The sequence below is a fragment of the Protopterus annectens genome, chromosome 7.part0, assembly GCF_019279795.1.
Source record: "Protopterus annectens isolate FY-2018-M chromosome 7.part0, PAN1.0, whole genome shotgun sequence".
In the NCBI taxonomy this organism is placed as follows: Eukaryota; Metazoa; Chordata; order Ceratodontiformes; family Protopteridae; genus Protopterus; species Protopterus annectens.
In genome coordinates, this window is record NC_056739.1 from 1,204,175,610 (window position 1) to 1,204,190,664 (window position 15,055).

General features: G+C 37.6%; 1 protein-coding gene across 1 annotated transcript in view; it reads left to right on the forward strand.

The window, feature by feature from the left end:
- The first annotated feature begins 12,125 nt into the window (after nucleotides 1-12,125).
- LACTB (lactamase beta) overlaps nucleotides 12,126-15,055 on the forward strand; it is a 405,242-nt gene continuing 402,312 nt past the window's right edge. Inside the window, exon 1 of the mRNA XM_044077823.1 lies at nucleotides 12,126-12,548. Coding sequence (XP_043933758.1) covers nucleotides 12,243-12,548 — 306 coding nt within the window. The 5' untranslated portion in view covers nucleotides 12,126-12,242. The remainder of the gene's footprint in view (nucleotides 12,549-15,055) is intronic.

Sequence of the window (15,055 nt, forward strand, 5' to 3'; positions counted from 1 at the left end):
AACAGCGATTTCTTTCCATAGGAAAGAAATCGCTGTTCTGTGGTTTCGACATTTTCAGCATTCGCTGAATATGTGTCGATGTAACACCATTCGCTGTTTTCAGCGTTCAGTGTTATAATATGAACCCGATTACAGTCAGTATGATACTGATAGCAATTACAGTCACAGACTTCTTTCACTTTGACATTTACATGCTAATTCACATCCTCTTTTCTATCAACTTTCTAAGTTACAAGTATTAATATTTTTTAAAAGTGTCTCTAATCCGTTGTCTTTTTTTTATTTTGCTTTGTCCTTAACTCTGGAGATAAGAGGTTAAGAGCTATGATTGGAATTAAGTGCAGTGAATTGTATGCAGAGGTGCAGGCATACAAGAAAATATACCTGGAAACTTGGGGATGACCTTAGCTGCATATTTGATTTGTTTTCCATTCTGTAGCTGCAGACTGAATTTAAATTTGTTCAATTGGGATAATTTTTCTTTAGTTTGCTGAGGCTGTTACTGCTTTGTAAATCCAGGCAAGAAATGCTGTTTTCATCCCCATTTCTAGAGTTCAGTTGCACCTTTGAATCCTTCTGTTTCCTGAAAAATAAGCCACACTCCTGCATAATAAAAACACACCCCTTGCCTGAGGGTGGCCACATCCCTTTAGTAAGCCAAGCCTAGAAGCACCAGTTTTTAATTACTACATACAGTGACTGCATGGGCAGCCTTAAATGATATGGAACCCTATGCAAAGTGTGCCATGATACTTCCCACCCTGCTATCTACTGGCACCCTGACATGCACCCCAGTGTTCCCGTTTTCCTCACATCCTTCCCTCCATATACTATCCAGAGTATTTTTGTTTTCTTTCACTTTGTTTTGATGTTCATATTTTTCTTACATGCTATCAACACATCCTTACTGACCAAGACTATACTGTAATAACTGTGTAGGAAAGATTTTAATTAACCTGGGGGTCTGATGGCTGCAAGGACCCCATAGACTAAGGGATCCTGAATACTCTGATGTGTATTTTAACAGTTTTTCCCACAACCTTAAGTCAAATGATGACATAAGTTTAAAAAAAATTATGACGAAGGAAAGAAACTGACTAATTTTCTTTTTGAGGAAGAAATAATTTATTTTCAAGGTGGACGACATGATAGTTACCAATAAAATGAGTAGTATTTAGCCATAAACTGAGAAGAAAATGCTTGTGAGTGCATATAAATCATATTTGGGATGACTGCCTACCTCCATACCCTCCAAAAGTCTATTTTTGTATATCCCTCTGTTTTTAAGTCATATATTTGAAGTTACTGTTGTCATACAGCCACACAAGTATGCTTCCTGAACCCTAACCCCAAAAGACAGATTATTCCTTCTGTGTACCCCTTTGAAGTCAAACTATGATGAAAGTATAAGAGCAAATACAGCACAGCAACATATTTCAAACTATTGCTGTCAGCTGTATACATGTGGCACACCTCCTTTCGTCTACACCCATAACATATCTGCTTTAATTTATGAAGAAAATCGAAAAAAATGTATTCATTTCAACTTGTTGCTCATCTGTTGTACACTGGACTTAAACAAGTTATAGTGACCTTCTTTGCATGCCTCTGAAGTGTGATTTTGAGGAAAGTTAAAGAAATATTTACAACACTGTCTCCAGCCAACACACAAGCTAGAGTGACCTTCTGTGCATATCTCTGAAGTTCTACTGTGAGGTAAATTAAAGAAATAAGGACCACATAATCCACATCCACCACACAACCTATAGCAATCTCTGTGCCCTCCTCTCGGCGGGGTCAATGTTAGATTAAGTGGGGCCATTGCAAAGGACCCTACTAAACTACTTATACAGCCAGGAATGACAGCCCCCAGAAGCAGTAAAGGTCTAGATGTTCTGTGATGCATTTTATGTCTTTTTTTCTTCACTATCCAGGAGATTTATCTAAGTGCCTGCCAATATTACTTTACACACACACACACACACACACACACACACACACACACACATACACACACACTTTCAATGGCCCTGACAAAGATCTGTCACAAGTTAGACACATACACCATGCTTTCTACAGAGACAAACAGTTAAATTGGAAAAACATCAGTTCACATACAACATGCATTTGGGGTGTTAGAGGAAACCAGATCAGCTAAATAAAGCCTGTACAGAGACATGGAGAACATACAGCTTCCACACAGATAGATCCACAGCCAAGAACCACAAGGAGACAGGCAGTGTGAGATGGCAACACCACTTACTGTGCCACTGTACAAACAACGGTGTGGTCCTTACCCAGACCATGGAAGATAACCACTTATTGTATGCAATGCTGATGTCTGACTGATAAAAAGTGAAAGAAATTATGGCCAACTTGTTACTCTTATGTACACTTGCATATACTTCAACACCCCCCCACACACACACACACACACATATATATATATATATATATATATATATATATATATATATATGAACTCCAAAAAAGAACAAACTGGTAAAATAAAAAAGCAAGCAGGCTGTTAAGTACTCCAAACCACACTATTTATTGTGAGCGCTTTCGTCAGAGACAATGCTCCAACTTCATCAGACAAAAGAAAAGACATTTAACCACTTTATATACTTACAAGTGGATGCAATTAAACCAATCACAAATGAATTATCAGTAAATTACATTCACCATTCCATGTGGGGTCATAAAAACATCTAACTCCATTATGGCAACAGTAAACAATTCAACTAATATGAGATATCTTCTCCATTTACAATGTGTATAATTAAGACCATATACAAAACATATCAGAAACCTATACATAAATACATGCATATAATAAAAATATACATTAAAAATTAAAAATTAACAAGGTATGATACCCTTTCAGTTAAAATACTAGGGGAGCTGAATGCATAGCTGATACAAGTGTGTATAATTATAAAGTAAATATTAAAAATTTAATTATTTTTACTTAATTGTTCCTACATGTAAAAATGCAGCTTATGTACATGAATATATATATATATATATATATATATATATATATATATATATATATATATATATATATATATATATATATATATATATATATATATATATATATATATATATATATATATACACGTATATGTGTGTGTGTGTGTGTGTGTGAATGAGAGACCAAAAAAAACATGGTCCAGTAGACAAGTATATATAAATGCAACCTTGTGGTAAATATGACACTTACTGTAGATAGGCAAACAAAGGCCAATGCGACACTTAATGTAGAAGGGCAAACAAAATATACTTAAACACTTAATTAGAAAAACTGAAGTACTGGTCCACATGCTATAAGCACTGCTTAGCAAGTGCTTTAAGCTTTAAAAGGCATTTGATTGATACATATTCGTTGAGACCAGGAGGTATGTGGGCCAATGTGTGAACTTGCCACATAAGCTCACATTCCTCAAGTTTAAGTTCCCATGGACCTCCTCGTATATTATGTTCTAACTGTGGTATTACTGCAAACACTAACTTGTGAGTGGGGTAATCTAAAATGTGTTTTGCCAACGCATTTGTAGTAATATGTTTGTGTATGCTATACTGGTGTTCATATATCCTTTGGTTTATTTTTCTTTCGGTTTTGCCAATGTAATATGATGTGCACCCCATGCACAAGGCTACATAGACTACCCCTTTGGTGTCATAGTTAAATTTGCCTTCTATATTGTATGTTATGTCCCAAATACAAAGTTTGTTGCCCATTTTAATAAATTTACAGAGTGGGCAACTACCCCATTTTGCCATACCAAGACTACCCTTACATATTTTACTCTGTTTCTCTAACAATCTAAATATTGGGTCCTCTCCTACACGTGAATCGTGGGGCTGCTTCCAATATTTTATTAAGACCATTGTCTTCCAAAATTATGGTCCAGTTCTTGGAAAGAATGTCCCTAATGTTTTTGGAATCTGTGGAATAGGTAACAAGAAATCTGGTGCCTGTATCAAGTGTTGGGTTCACCCTCTTTTGAACTGGCTGTTCAAAAGATGTATTATGTATTGCTTCATAGCCTTTGTGTACAATAGGTCTAAAATACCCTGACAGCCTTTTAGTATTCACCTCATGGAAGATGTGTTCAAGAAAACTTAGTGGGTACCCTCTCTTGAGAAACATAGATTTTAACAAATCACATTCTATCATGTAATCATTGTCACTCGAAACCATCCTAGCAGCCCTAACTACCTGTCCCTTGACAACCACCTTCTTCTGATGGCAAGGATGGCTGCTTGAAAAAATGTAAAAAAGTATTCGAGTAAGTGGGTTTACGATTGGTGGTGGTCCCATATCTACTATTCGTCCTATCTTTAAACAGATATACGTCCAAAAAGTTAATGGAATCTATGCCCACTTGGAATGTAAATTCCAAAAACTCAGTTAAATTGGTGATATCTGCAATAAAATAATCTATACGGGGGGGGCTTCACCCTTCTAAATGAAACACATGTCATCCTGGTATCTTGTATACCAAACCACGTAATCTTTGAACAATGTGTTGTTAAACAAAAATACTCTCTCCCAGTAGGCCATCACCCATTTGGCGAAACTGCTACCACAGGGTGAACCCATTGCAATACCTGTTTTCTGAAGAAAAAATTGCCCATTAAACCATAGAAAATTGTTAGACAAGACTATCTCCAGAAGGGTTTTGATGACATAAATTTCTCCACCATCCATCCCTTTCATGAGCAAAAATTCTCTAACCCACTCAATACCTAACTCTTATGGTATCACTGTGTAGAGATCTTTAATATCTACCATGAGGAAGATAAAATTCTCATTGAATTCTAGGTTGTTGACGTTCTCGAGGAAGCTCCATGAGTCATGCCAGATTTGTGGTTCAGTTTTTATATAAGGTTTTAACTTATTGTCCACAAATTTAGCACTTGCATATGTAATAGACCCCTCCTATCCACTATGGGTCTGAATGGGGGGGTTATTCAGGTCCTTGTGAATTTTAGGAGAACCAAAAAGCATTGGTATAATAGGTGCTGGCATTGTCTAAAACTGTTGTGTATCAATGTATATGCTCCCTTCTAGAAATAAATCATTAAAAATGCTATTAATCCTCCTATAAGCACCATTGACTTCATTAAGGCTGGCATGCTCATAAACATCACTGTTTAAATAAACTCCCATTCTATTTGTATATTTAGTTTGGTCCATAAAGACCAGACCTCAGCCCTTGTCAGGCTTCATGACTCTGATGTAACATGAATTTAACAAGTTAATAAAATCTAACTCATCAGGAGAAATATTCTTTTTAATATTCATGCTGTTCGAATTGTTAGACAACATAGCTCTTAGGTCCATCTCACAAACTTTTTCAAACATAGCCAAAGACTCTTGGAGGGGAGGGTTAAAAAAGCTGGGCACTCAAGTTATTAGTGAGTGTAGAATTAACACCCATAAGACATGTCAAGATAAGTTTGCATACAAATAATTTCAAGTCAATAATGGTTTTGACTAAATCGGCCCTTCTGTCAGGTACAAAAGAGAGCCCCTTGGCAAACACATTTACCATGTCATTATTAATGTCAAGAGAAGTTAAATTAAAGATTTTAAAATCTCCTTCCAGACTTACAAGAATTTTTAAATTGTCCTAATTCATCTTCTTCATCGATTCTGGCATATCCTCTGGTGTCCCTGGTTCCTGCTGTTCCGCCACTGATTGTGTTGGTACTCCTGACGCTCCTGAAAACCCTGTTGATTATTCCTACTCGCATTGTTGTTACTATTTGCAGCCTCTCTTTGTTGGCGGTTGTTAGTTTGCTGCTAATTATTCCTAATCCGCTCGCTGTGCCGTACTGAAGGTGTTTGTATGTCCAGTTCAGCGTTCTCTATGCTGGCAGCAGAATTCAAATTGTCCACGTCATCAAGTGGGCATTGCTCAAGTGAATCATGAGCATTCACCATAGGGGTAGAGGTTTCTGGGGGCGGGAGATAAGACAAACCCTTTGAATAATCATTAATGTCTCTTACAATTTTCTTCTTTTTAGTCTCAACGGCTTTTGCCAAACTGGAATCTATACTTCAGAAAATCCTGCCATAATCGAATCTGTACCTTGCAAAATCAGTGTCCCTAATAATAGTATGCTCCAACATTTCCAGCTCAGACTTGAGTGGCTCGATTTCCAAAGTGTAATGTTTAATGAGCATTTTAAGAAATTCTAAGCCTTGCTGATCAAATAAGGTGATCAGTTCTTGATGGAACACAGAATTATTAACCAGCCCTACTGGATAATGCCACTGGTGTAACCCTTTGGGCACAATCTTTTTAGAGATGCACTCATGAAAATAGGACACCTCCAACTGTAATTTACGACATTTATAGAGTTTTTGGTCAAAGTCATTGAGGTGTGTTATGATAGAGGTAACAGAATTATCAGTTCCAATGGATGTACTAGGATTAATTACACTATTAAAAAATGAGGCATCTCCTAAATAAGTTACCATGGAGGGAATAGCCTCAGCTCTCATAGCATTTGATGCCTGTCCCTGTTCGGCAGCTAAAAAGCTGTTTCTGTCGTCAAAGTTAGCTGAATTGCCCTCATTCAAAGTTGTTCTCAATGATGCAGTTGATACCTCAGAGAACATGAGGAATTGACCACTTAAACCTGGGCGGTTAGTTGCTGACCCAGTTGGCCTTTGAACACCGATAACGTTCCTATCATCCATCCATTGCGATAAGGTATCAACCCTGTTGAGTAGCTCCTGCACCAAGGCAGTAAGATTACCAACGGCATTCGCCTCAGAGGTTGCACTTGGTGAACTTGCCATACTGTTGTCCTGTGAAAATAGAGGCTGTGATGGTGCATTAACACCGCTTGCCATGCAAAAAAACAATGAAAGAACTCCAAAAAAGAACAAACTGGTAAAATAACAAAAAAGCAAGCAGGCTGTAAGTACTCCAAACCACACTATTTATTGTGAGTGCTTTCATCAGAGAAAATGCTCCAACTTCATCAGACAAAGGAAAAGACAACATTTAATCATTTTATATACTTACAAGTGGATGCAATTAAACCAATCACAAATTAATTATCAGTAAATTACATTCACTATTTCATGTGAGGTTATAAAAACATCTAACTCCATTATGGCAACAGTAAACAATTCAACTAATACAAAATATCTTCTCCATTTACAATGTGTATAATTAAGACCATATACAAAACATATCAGAAACCTATACATAAATACATGCATATAATAAAAATGGATGAAATGTTCTGAAATGGGTAGTTTTGTCATTAGTGGTTCATAGGATCATAGGAGGTTACTAGGGTATTGGCCCTGAGGCCCTTATAAGCCTGGCCAAGAGTTTAGCCCATGTTTAGACAAATCAGCACCCAATGCCCCTGTCCAGCAGGGACATGGGTGGAATCCTTGGGGTATATTTTCTGTTTCCCATCCAGTTATCCAGGTTGCGCTTAAAAAGAGGTAAAGAGGTACTCTGCTTGATGTTGAGAGGGAGAGTATTCCATAGATTAGGGAGTCTCTGGGACACAAATCTGTCCTGCCAACAAGTCATGTTGATGTCACAGACCAGGTTAAGGCCACATGTGCAGGTTACTCAAGTGGAGCTTGACTTGTGGATATGCAACAGTCCCATCAAGGTAGGGTCCATGAAAGAACTCCAAAAAGAACCTTGTATGCCATATGTTTTGTTTCACTGCTTACTGAAAAAAAATGTTCAAAACTACACAAATGATGGTGCATTATTAAACAAGGAATATAATTTAATATCATAAAGGTGAATCAAAGAATTTATGCATCATCATCATCCTCCTTTTTCCCATTTTCTACATGGGGTTGGGGTATTGTCTTAACTGTCACCATCTCTCTCAATTCAATGCCACTCTCCTGCCTTCTTCAACACTCATGCCAGACTGTTGCAGATCTTCTCTCATACAATCTATCTACTTTTTTGCTGGACATTCTAGTTTCCTCTTACCTTCTTCCTGCCTGTCCCAAATCTTCTTAGCTAGGTTGTCTTCTGCTTTTCTGCACGTGTCCAAACTACCATAGTCTGTAGTATGCATTTATGCATGGTCCAAAAAATGGGTGGAGGGTACCCTTGGTTTGAAATGTTAAGGTTTAACCATAATGAAATACACTTCAGTCATTGGCAGATTAAAATATAATTTATTAAAAGAAATAAAACACACATGTGGTAGACAGTACTCAGGAAGCCATGTCTCCCTGAACAAAAGACCCCGTAATCTTTTATAGGAAAACTTTAACAAAGTAGTAAACTTTATCAATCATACCACTGCTAGCATCCAATAGAAAAATGCTATATACAGTGTAAAATACACTCAATACAGTGGAAAAATGGCTCTCCAATCAACATCTATTCCTAAACCCCAACAAAACTAAGCTGCTCCCCTTCTCCTCCACATGCAGGACCTCCCTGCCATCCTTCAACATAACTGTTAACAATAGCACTATCATCACCCCAGAAGCCCAAACTAAACTACTGGGTGTCATAGTTGATAACAATCTGAAGTTTGATGCACATATCAATCAAACTATCAAAACCATTAATAAAAAACTTGGCTCTCTTTACAGAATCAATCCTTTCCTTACCCCATTGCTAGAACTGCAATTGCCCATTCCCATCTACTATCAACTATTCTCTATGCCTCACCTCTACTCTCCAACTTAAATAAAACAGATCTTAAGAAACTATTATCCTGCTATAACCACATTGCCAGATTTGCTACTGGCGCAGCCTACCGGACACACCACTGTCACAACCTAAATCGTCTGGGATGGCTTGAACTGCCTAGCCTACTGCAGTTCAACCAGCTAATAGTGGCACATAAACTTCTTTCCCAACCAGAAAATACACCTGCACTAAAAAATATTATCAGCCTCTACATCAGCACCTGACCACTGAGATCATCCACTAGACTCCTAGTTCAAGCATACAAATCCAACTACTCAGCTGGGGACTCTCTGTTTGCCAACTCCATTGGAAAAACATAGAGCAGACTCCCAGCTGACTTGACCCTAGAACCCTCACTAACTTGATTCAAAAACAAACTCAAGAAATACTTCAAAACTCATTGGTTATGTCTTTGTACTAACCCCGACTAGTGACCTCTCTATTACTTAGGTGCCTTACCTTCAACTACTTCTAACTTTTTTCTTCCACACCATTTCAGGTCAATTGTATAACTGCTGCTCAGTGTGTCTTAAACCTAAATGTAATGTTATGTATATATAACTTTGAAAATAATTTTATGTTTTGTAAAGTGTTTTATAATAATTTAGTACTATATGTGCTAAATGCTGGTATTGCTTATGGCTGTAATCTACTTGAAACTAGAATTTACCAAATTTTCAATGTGTATTATTATCTTGGAGCTTTTCTCCCCAAGCCTCCACTGAAAATGGACATATATCCATTCGGACTATCCCAGTCAACAAATGTAAAATAAATAAATAAATAAATAACGATTACAGTTCATAATACAGTTTATTCTTCAAGCCGTTACTAAATATTTAATAGAAATACATCAAGTAAAAAGAGATTTGCAACTTCTTATGCTGTTGCAATACATCCACTGCCTTTTTAGAACATGTGCAATTTCATTTTAACCTTTTAAAGAAAACAGCCCAAAAGTACACAAATTCTGCCACGGGCCAAATGTATTTTCTTTCAATGTGGGTTTAAGTGCATTTGCAATATACGTGAGTTTCAAAGGTAGAGACATTTACTATTCTCATACTAAGTCTGTTTTCATTGTGCGACTGTATCGTTTTGGTTAGCAAATGGCTACCAGTATTTGTGCTAAAAGCTTTGAACTAAAAGTTTTAAATTAAATCCAAATATTTGTAACCATTGTATAAGTAAAGAAGAAAATAGTATTGACACTGACACAGAGAAAGCATCAAATAATGGGACACTGCAATGGCTGGAGGGGACCCAATCCATTACCTTGCCTCTCAACTGTCCAGATTTTTGCAGAATGTCCGGATTTTTCCTCATATTTTTGGTCTGTTTGTCATAAAATTTGTGTTCTTCTGGAAAAATTATTGAGGGCTGAAGTCACTAAATAATGACAGACTGCTGAATTTCAGATTTCATATCCATCAGAAAAGATAACACATGTGTGACATTGTCCCTACTCCAGGCCAGCAATCAAGGAGACTCAATCCTCACCACTGACTCCAGTGAGGGGACACTCACTAAGAGTAATGATGGATTCATACTGTATTTTTAGATGCAGCTCCCTGCACCAAGCACTATTTCCCTTAAGAGCACACAGGGAGTACTCTCCAGATTTGGGGCTGGACTTCCTTACTCTCTTCAGGCCCACACAGAATGCCACACTGTCCACCTTGGAGCTCTGTGTCCCTGTTCCCAATAACTGACACACACTTGAATATTTGAGTTTTACACACACACACTCACACACACATGCATACATGGGAAAAGCTGGCACAGATTTACTAGCTGTGCCCCTTTCTGCCCAGACTCAGAGGTAATCAGGCTGCCACCAGTCAACTATTTTAAGGCTCTTACAAAGGGTACCCAATTATTACTGTGTACAACTAAAAATAACAATGGAGTATGGCCATTACAGCAAGGCTTTCAAGAGAGGCCACAGTGTCACCAACATAAGTATAAGTACTCTCAAGATGTTAAATACAATCTCTAAAGGACCAGACACAATAAAATATATTAAAATAGTTAATAATAAACAGAAACAAGAGAATACTGAATACAATAAGCAGCAGAGTTCAACCATGGAGCTTTCAAAAATAATACAGTTGGATAGTTTCTCACAGTTACAGAAAACAATACCAAACTATTCTCACTAGATGTCCCTGTCTAACTAAAGAATCACTGTTCCCTGACTACTCACTAAAGCAATGTAGGCTGAGATGTGCTGAGTGCCTTTCCACAGCAAAAGCCAGATGATGTCTCTCTGTCAAACTCTGTCAGACTGACTGAATCTCACTGACTGACTGTGTGGATGTGTGAAATATAAATCCTGTCAGATTCTAAAGTGCTGCTGAAGAGTTCAGCTGGTTATAGGATGACGTCACCTTTTGTCACCTGACTCATGCAATACACACAGAGCTTTACTAAGATCTGTGGCAGCATCTGAAAGTTATAACACAATTTCAAACTTTCTGCCCTTCTAGGATTCTCTAATAAAACATTCACATTTGATCAGTTACAGCAATACAATCTAATACACATTTTAACACATGTAACTTTACAAATACATATATATATTTTAACACCAGCATCTGTACAAATCAGAGAGATAATCAAATGACAAAAACTTTTTTTTTCACAAAACTCCAGCTGATTATGTTGGCATATGTACACATGTACTGACATACTCTCGTTGGCACAGATAGCACAGCTACATATCATCACAGCATGGACCTTTATTATAACAACTTTTTTTTTTAGTTTATAGCAGCAATATTTAAATTATGTCCTTATTTTGGGGGCTTTGTCACCCCATTATTTTTGTCTTTCTCCAGATTTTTTGCACTAAGAGGGTGACAGGTATGCCATGGCCTCATTCAGCCATGATCCAGCTCTGTTCAGAATATGAGAATTTCCCAACTGGCGGGAAAAATTGACAGGCGGCAAAAAAACATTTCAGGATCGCAAAAGATGCATTCAAAAGTTCCAGCTAACTAAATGGAGCCAGCTCATGTAATTATTATGACTTTTATTTAGTGGGGCTGCAAAGACATTTCAAAGTCCCATCTAGATGCTTGGAACCACATGTGAAAAAGAGTTCTGCTTTTCTAGGGGAATGCATAGAAAATTACGTTTAAATCATGGGAGGAACAGTAAATGTCAGCTGCTTACAGACGTTTTCACTGCTGGAGTGAACTAAAATAGTGTTTTAAAAGAATTATCAGATCTTTGTAAGTAAGCGTAAACTTCTGTATGTTCCAAGATGCATATACCGCATTCCCATAAAAAGAGAAACTTGATGGGACCCAGCTGGAATATTTATATTTCACTTTACTGTGTTGCTCAACTTGCAAAGAAGCTATTACGTATTAATGTTACGAAACGATTTGTTATCGCGAGATGAAACAAAATCTGCGCGATAGCAAAGAAAAAAAAGGGAATGCTATGGTCCCTGTGTGTATCAATGTAATTTTTAAGCGCAACTTCTGAAGCTGTGGATATAGTGATTGATGAAAGTTAATGATGTGGCATGCATTAGGTTGGAGGTGTAGCAGACAGGGTCAGTTTTTGAGGAATTGCTGGAAGTCTTCCCCGAATGCTTTTGTTCGTTTTCAGTCTGTGGGACAGGCAGGTGCCCTGAAAAGAGATCGAACATGGATTTTTGGAGTTGGCCTTGGGCTCGGGTTCACCGTTTGGGTAACAGAACGGATTTGGCAGTCGCAGCCAGCATGTTTTTCTGAGGAAAAGCCAGTCAAAGACAGTCCACTTGTCGGTGTGTATGGTGTTGCTGTTGAGACCAGCAGGGATCTGCTGAACAAAATAAAGGTGAACAGCATAGACATTTTTTTCTGGATAAAGCTTAATATTGCTCGAGGAATAGACTTGCCAGCATCGGTGTGTACATTTTGGTGCTGTGTAGGGTTACTACCTTTTTAGATTTTCACAGTGGAACTTTTATATGGTAGTGTTAAGTTTTATAGGGGAGATCATACCCAGAGCCAGTGGTACTGCACAATAAAAACTCACCCATGTGTAAATCAAATTGAATATATTGTTTCACAGAAAATTAAGATACAAAAATGTTTGTTTTATGCAGCTGTTAGAGAAAACTGTGGCAATACTTCGTTCTAAAACTGTCAGAAAATGTACAACTTTTCATGTACCCCTCTCCCATAAAACAAAACTGCCCAAATATGAATTGTCCTGGTCAAAGAGGGACAGGTACCAACCCTAGTGCAGTGCATTTGTAACTGGCTTATTAAGAAAATGTTATATGTGCTGTGACAGAAGGAGATATTGCCAGCCCAGGTAGCTGGAATTTTGTAAATAATTGTCATTGGTGAATATCAAAATTATTTATATAAAATGTTTCAGTTAAAAATGTATTAGAATTGTATGCCATGTATGTATCAAACTGGTTGTACAGAGGTGTGTTGAAAAGGCATTTGTAAAAAGCTTGTGTTTAAAATGGATCCACAGTGCACCATACTGGAAGAGAACAGAAATGTACATGCACTATTGTAACTCTTTAAATGTATGTATTTTAACAGTGGAAACTGGAATACAGGAGGCTAACTTCAGTTCAGCAAACTTCATAAAAATAACTAAAATTAACTTACTTTATGACTAGGCCATAAAATGTGGTATATTTCAGTTTTCAGTGCAGCTAGAAACACAGAGTCTGTGCTGAAAACGTTTCTGTGTTGTCTTTAGGGTGAACTAATTACTAGTCTTGAAATATGGAGGAATGTAATTGTTTTTTGACTTCCAGCATCTGCCAAAGATCTGAGGTCTGTGTATTTTTACAGGTAGATGCTAAATACTGCCAGCTTCCAGCATGTAATGATGTCATTCTGCAAGCTATCCCAGCAGTAATATTGTAGATATAATTTGAGAAGTCTCTTAGAGAGACAGTGCATTCTGTATTTTCTCTTGGACCTGACAACAACTAGAAGATCCATTCACCACATCTGCCTTGCTCTATTAGTAAGTTCTTAGGTTATAGCAATTCTCTTAGATTCAGTCAGGAATATAGTTAAGCTTAGTTTACATATTTTTCTTTGTTTGAGAATGGCCTGCAATGTTATTTAAATATTTCCTGTGGTTTTGAACTCTGATGTCACTGTGAATATATATTTAGTATTGTTTTGTTCTTTTATTAATTATTATTAAATATATTTAAACCGTTAATTGTGGCTGATCTGTGTAGAGATAGTTATCATAGATACTATCCCAAAACATACTCACACCAACCACAACCCTGATCCCCCTACCACCTCTAATAAGCCACCCATCAGAAATCCTTTCTCCCTTAAACCAGTCACCACTGCCTACATCAAATCACTCCTGCTCAAACTTAAACCCTGCTCTCTCTCTCTGCAGATAACCTTCCTCCCATCTTCCTCAAACTAGCCGCTGAATCCATAGCCTACCATGTATTTCTGCTAATCAACAGATCCATTCAAGAAGCCACAGTCCCAGACATCTGGAAATCCTTCTACACTATCCTACTGCACAAAGGCATAAATTCTATTGACCCATCTAATTACAGACCCATGGTCATTTTTTCTTCTCTCTCAAATATACTTGAAAAATTCATCTATATTCACCTACTGAATTTTCTGTCCAAGAAAACCTGATAACTCCCACTCAACATGGCTTCAGGCCAAACCACAGTACTCCCATTGCACTCTTATCTTTTACTCGCACTGTAGCTGAGGCCAGAGACAACAATCAATTTGTATCCTGCTTTTCCTCAACCTCTCCAAAGCCTTTTCCTCAACCTCTTCAAAGCCTTTTCCTCAACCTATCCAAAGCCTTTGATACAGTTTCACACTCTTTACTTCTATCCAAACTATCTGATCTCAGTCTGTCTGGGCTCTCGCTTGGTTGGTTTGCAAGTTACCTCTCTGATAGGCAACAGTCAGTCAAATGGCTCACTTCCTGCTCCTTCCTACCCATCAAATCGGGAGTCCCCCAGAGCTCCATCCTTGGCCCCCTTCTATTTAATATCTTCACCAATGACCTCCATACTGCTTGCAAACAGTCCCCCTATCCAATATGCAGATGATTGTGCACTCCTCTCCATCTCCAACAATATCTCACAACTTCACACGCACACACACACAAAACTCATTCCTGTCCATCTAAAAGTGGCTCTCTGACAACAAGCTCATCTTCAATCTTAAAAACAAAAAAAAAACTTCTGCTATTCCTTCCTCGACCTCTATCTCACCACAAACCAACCTTTGTCACCTCATCCGTAGACAAGACCAACATTAAAGTAGAACCCCACACTAAACTTTTAGGTACCATTATCAGTGATGAACTAA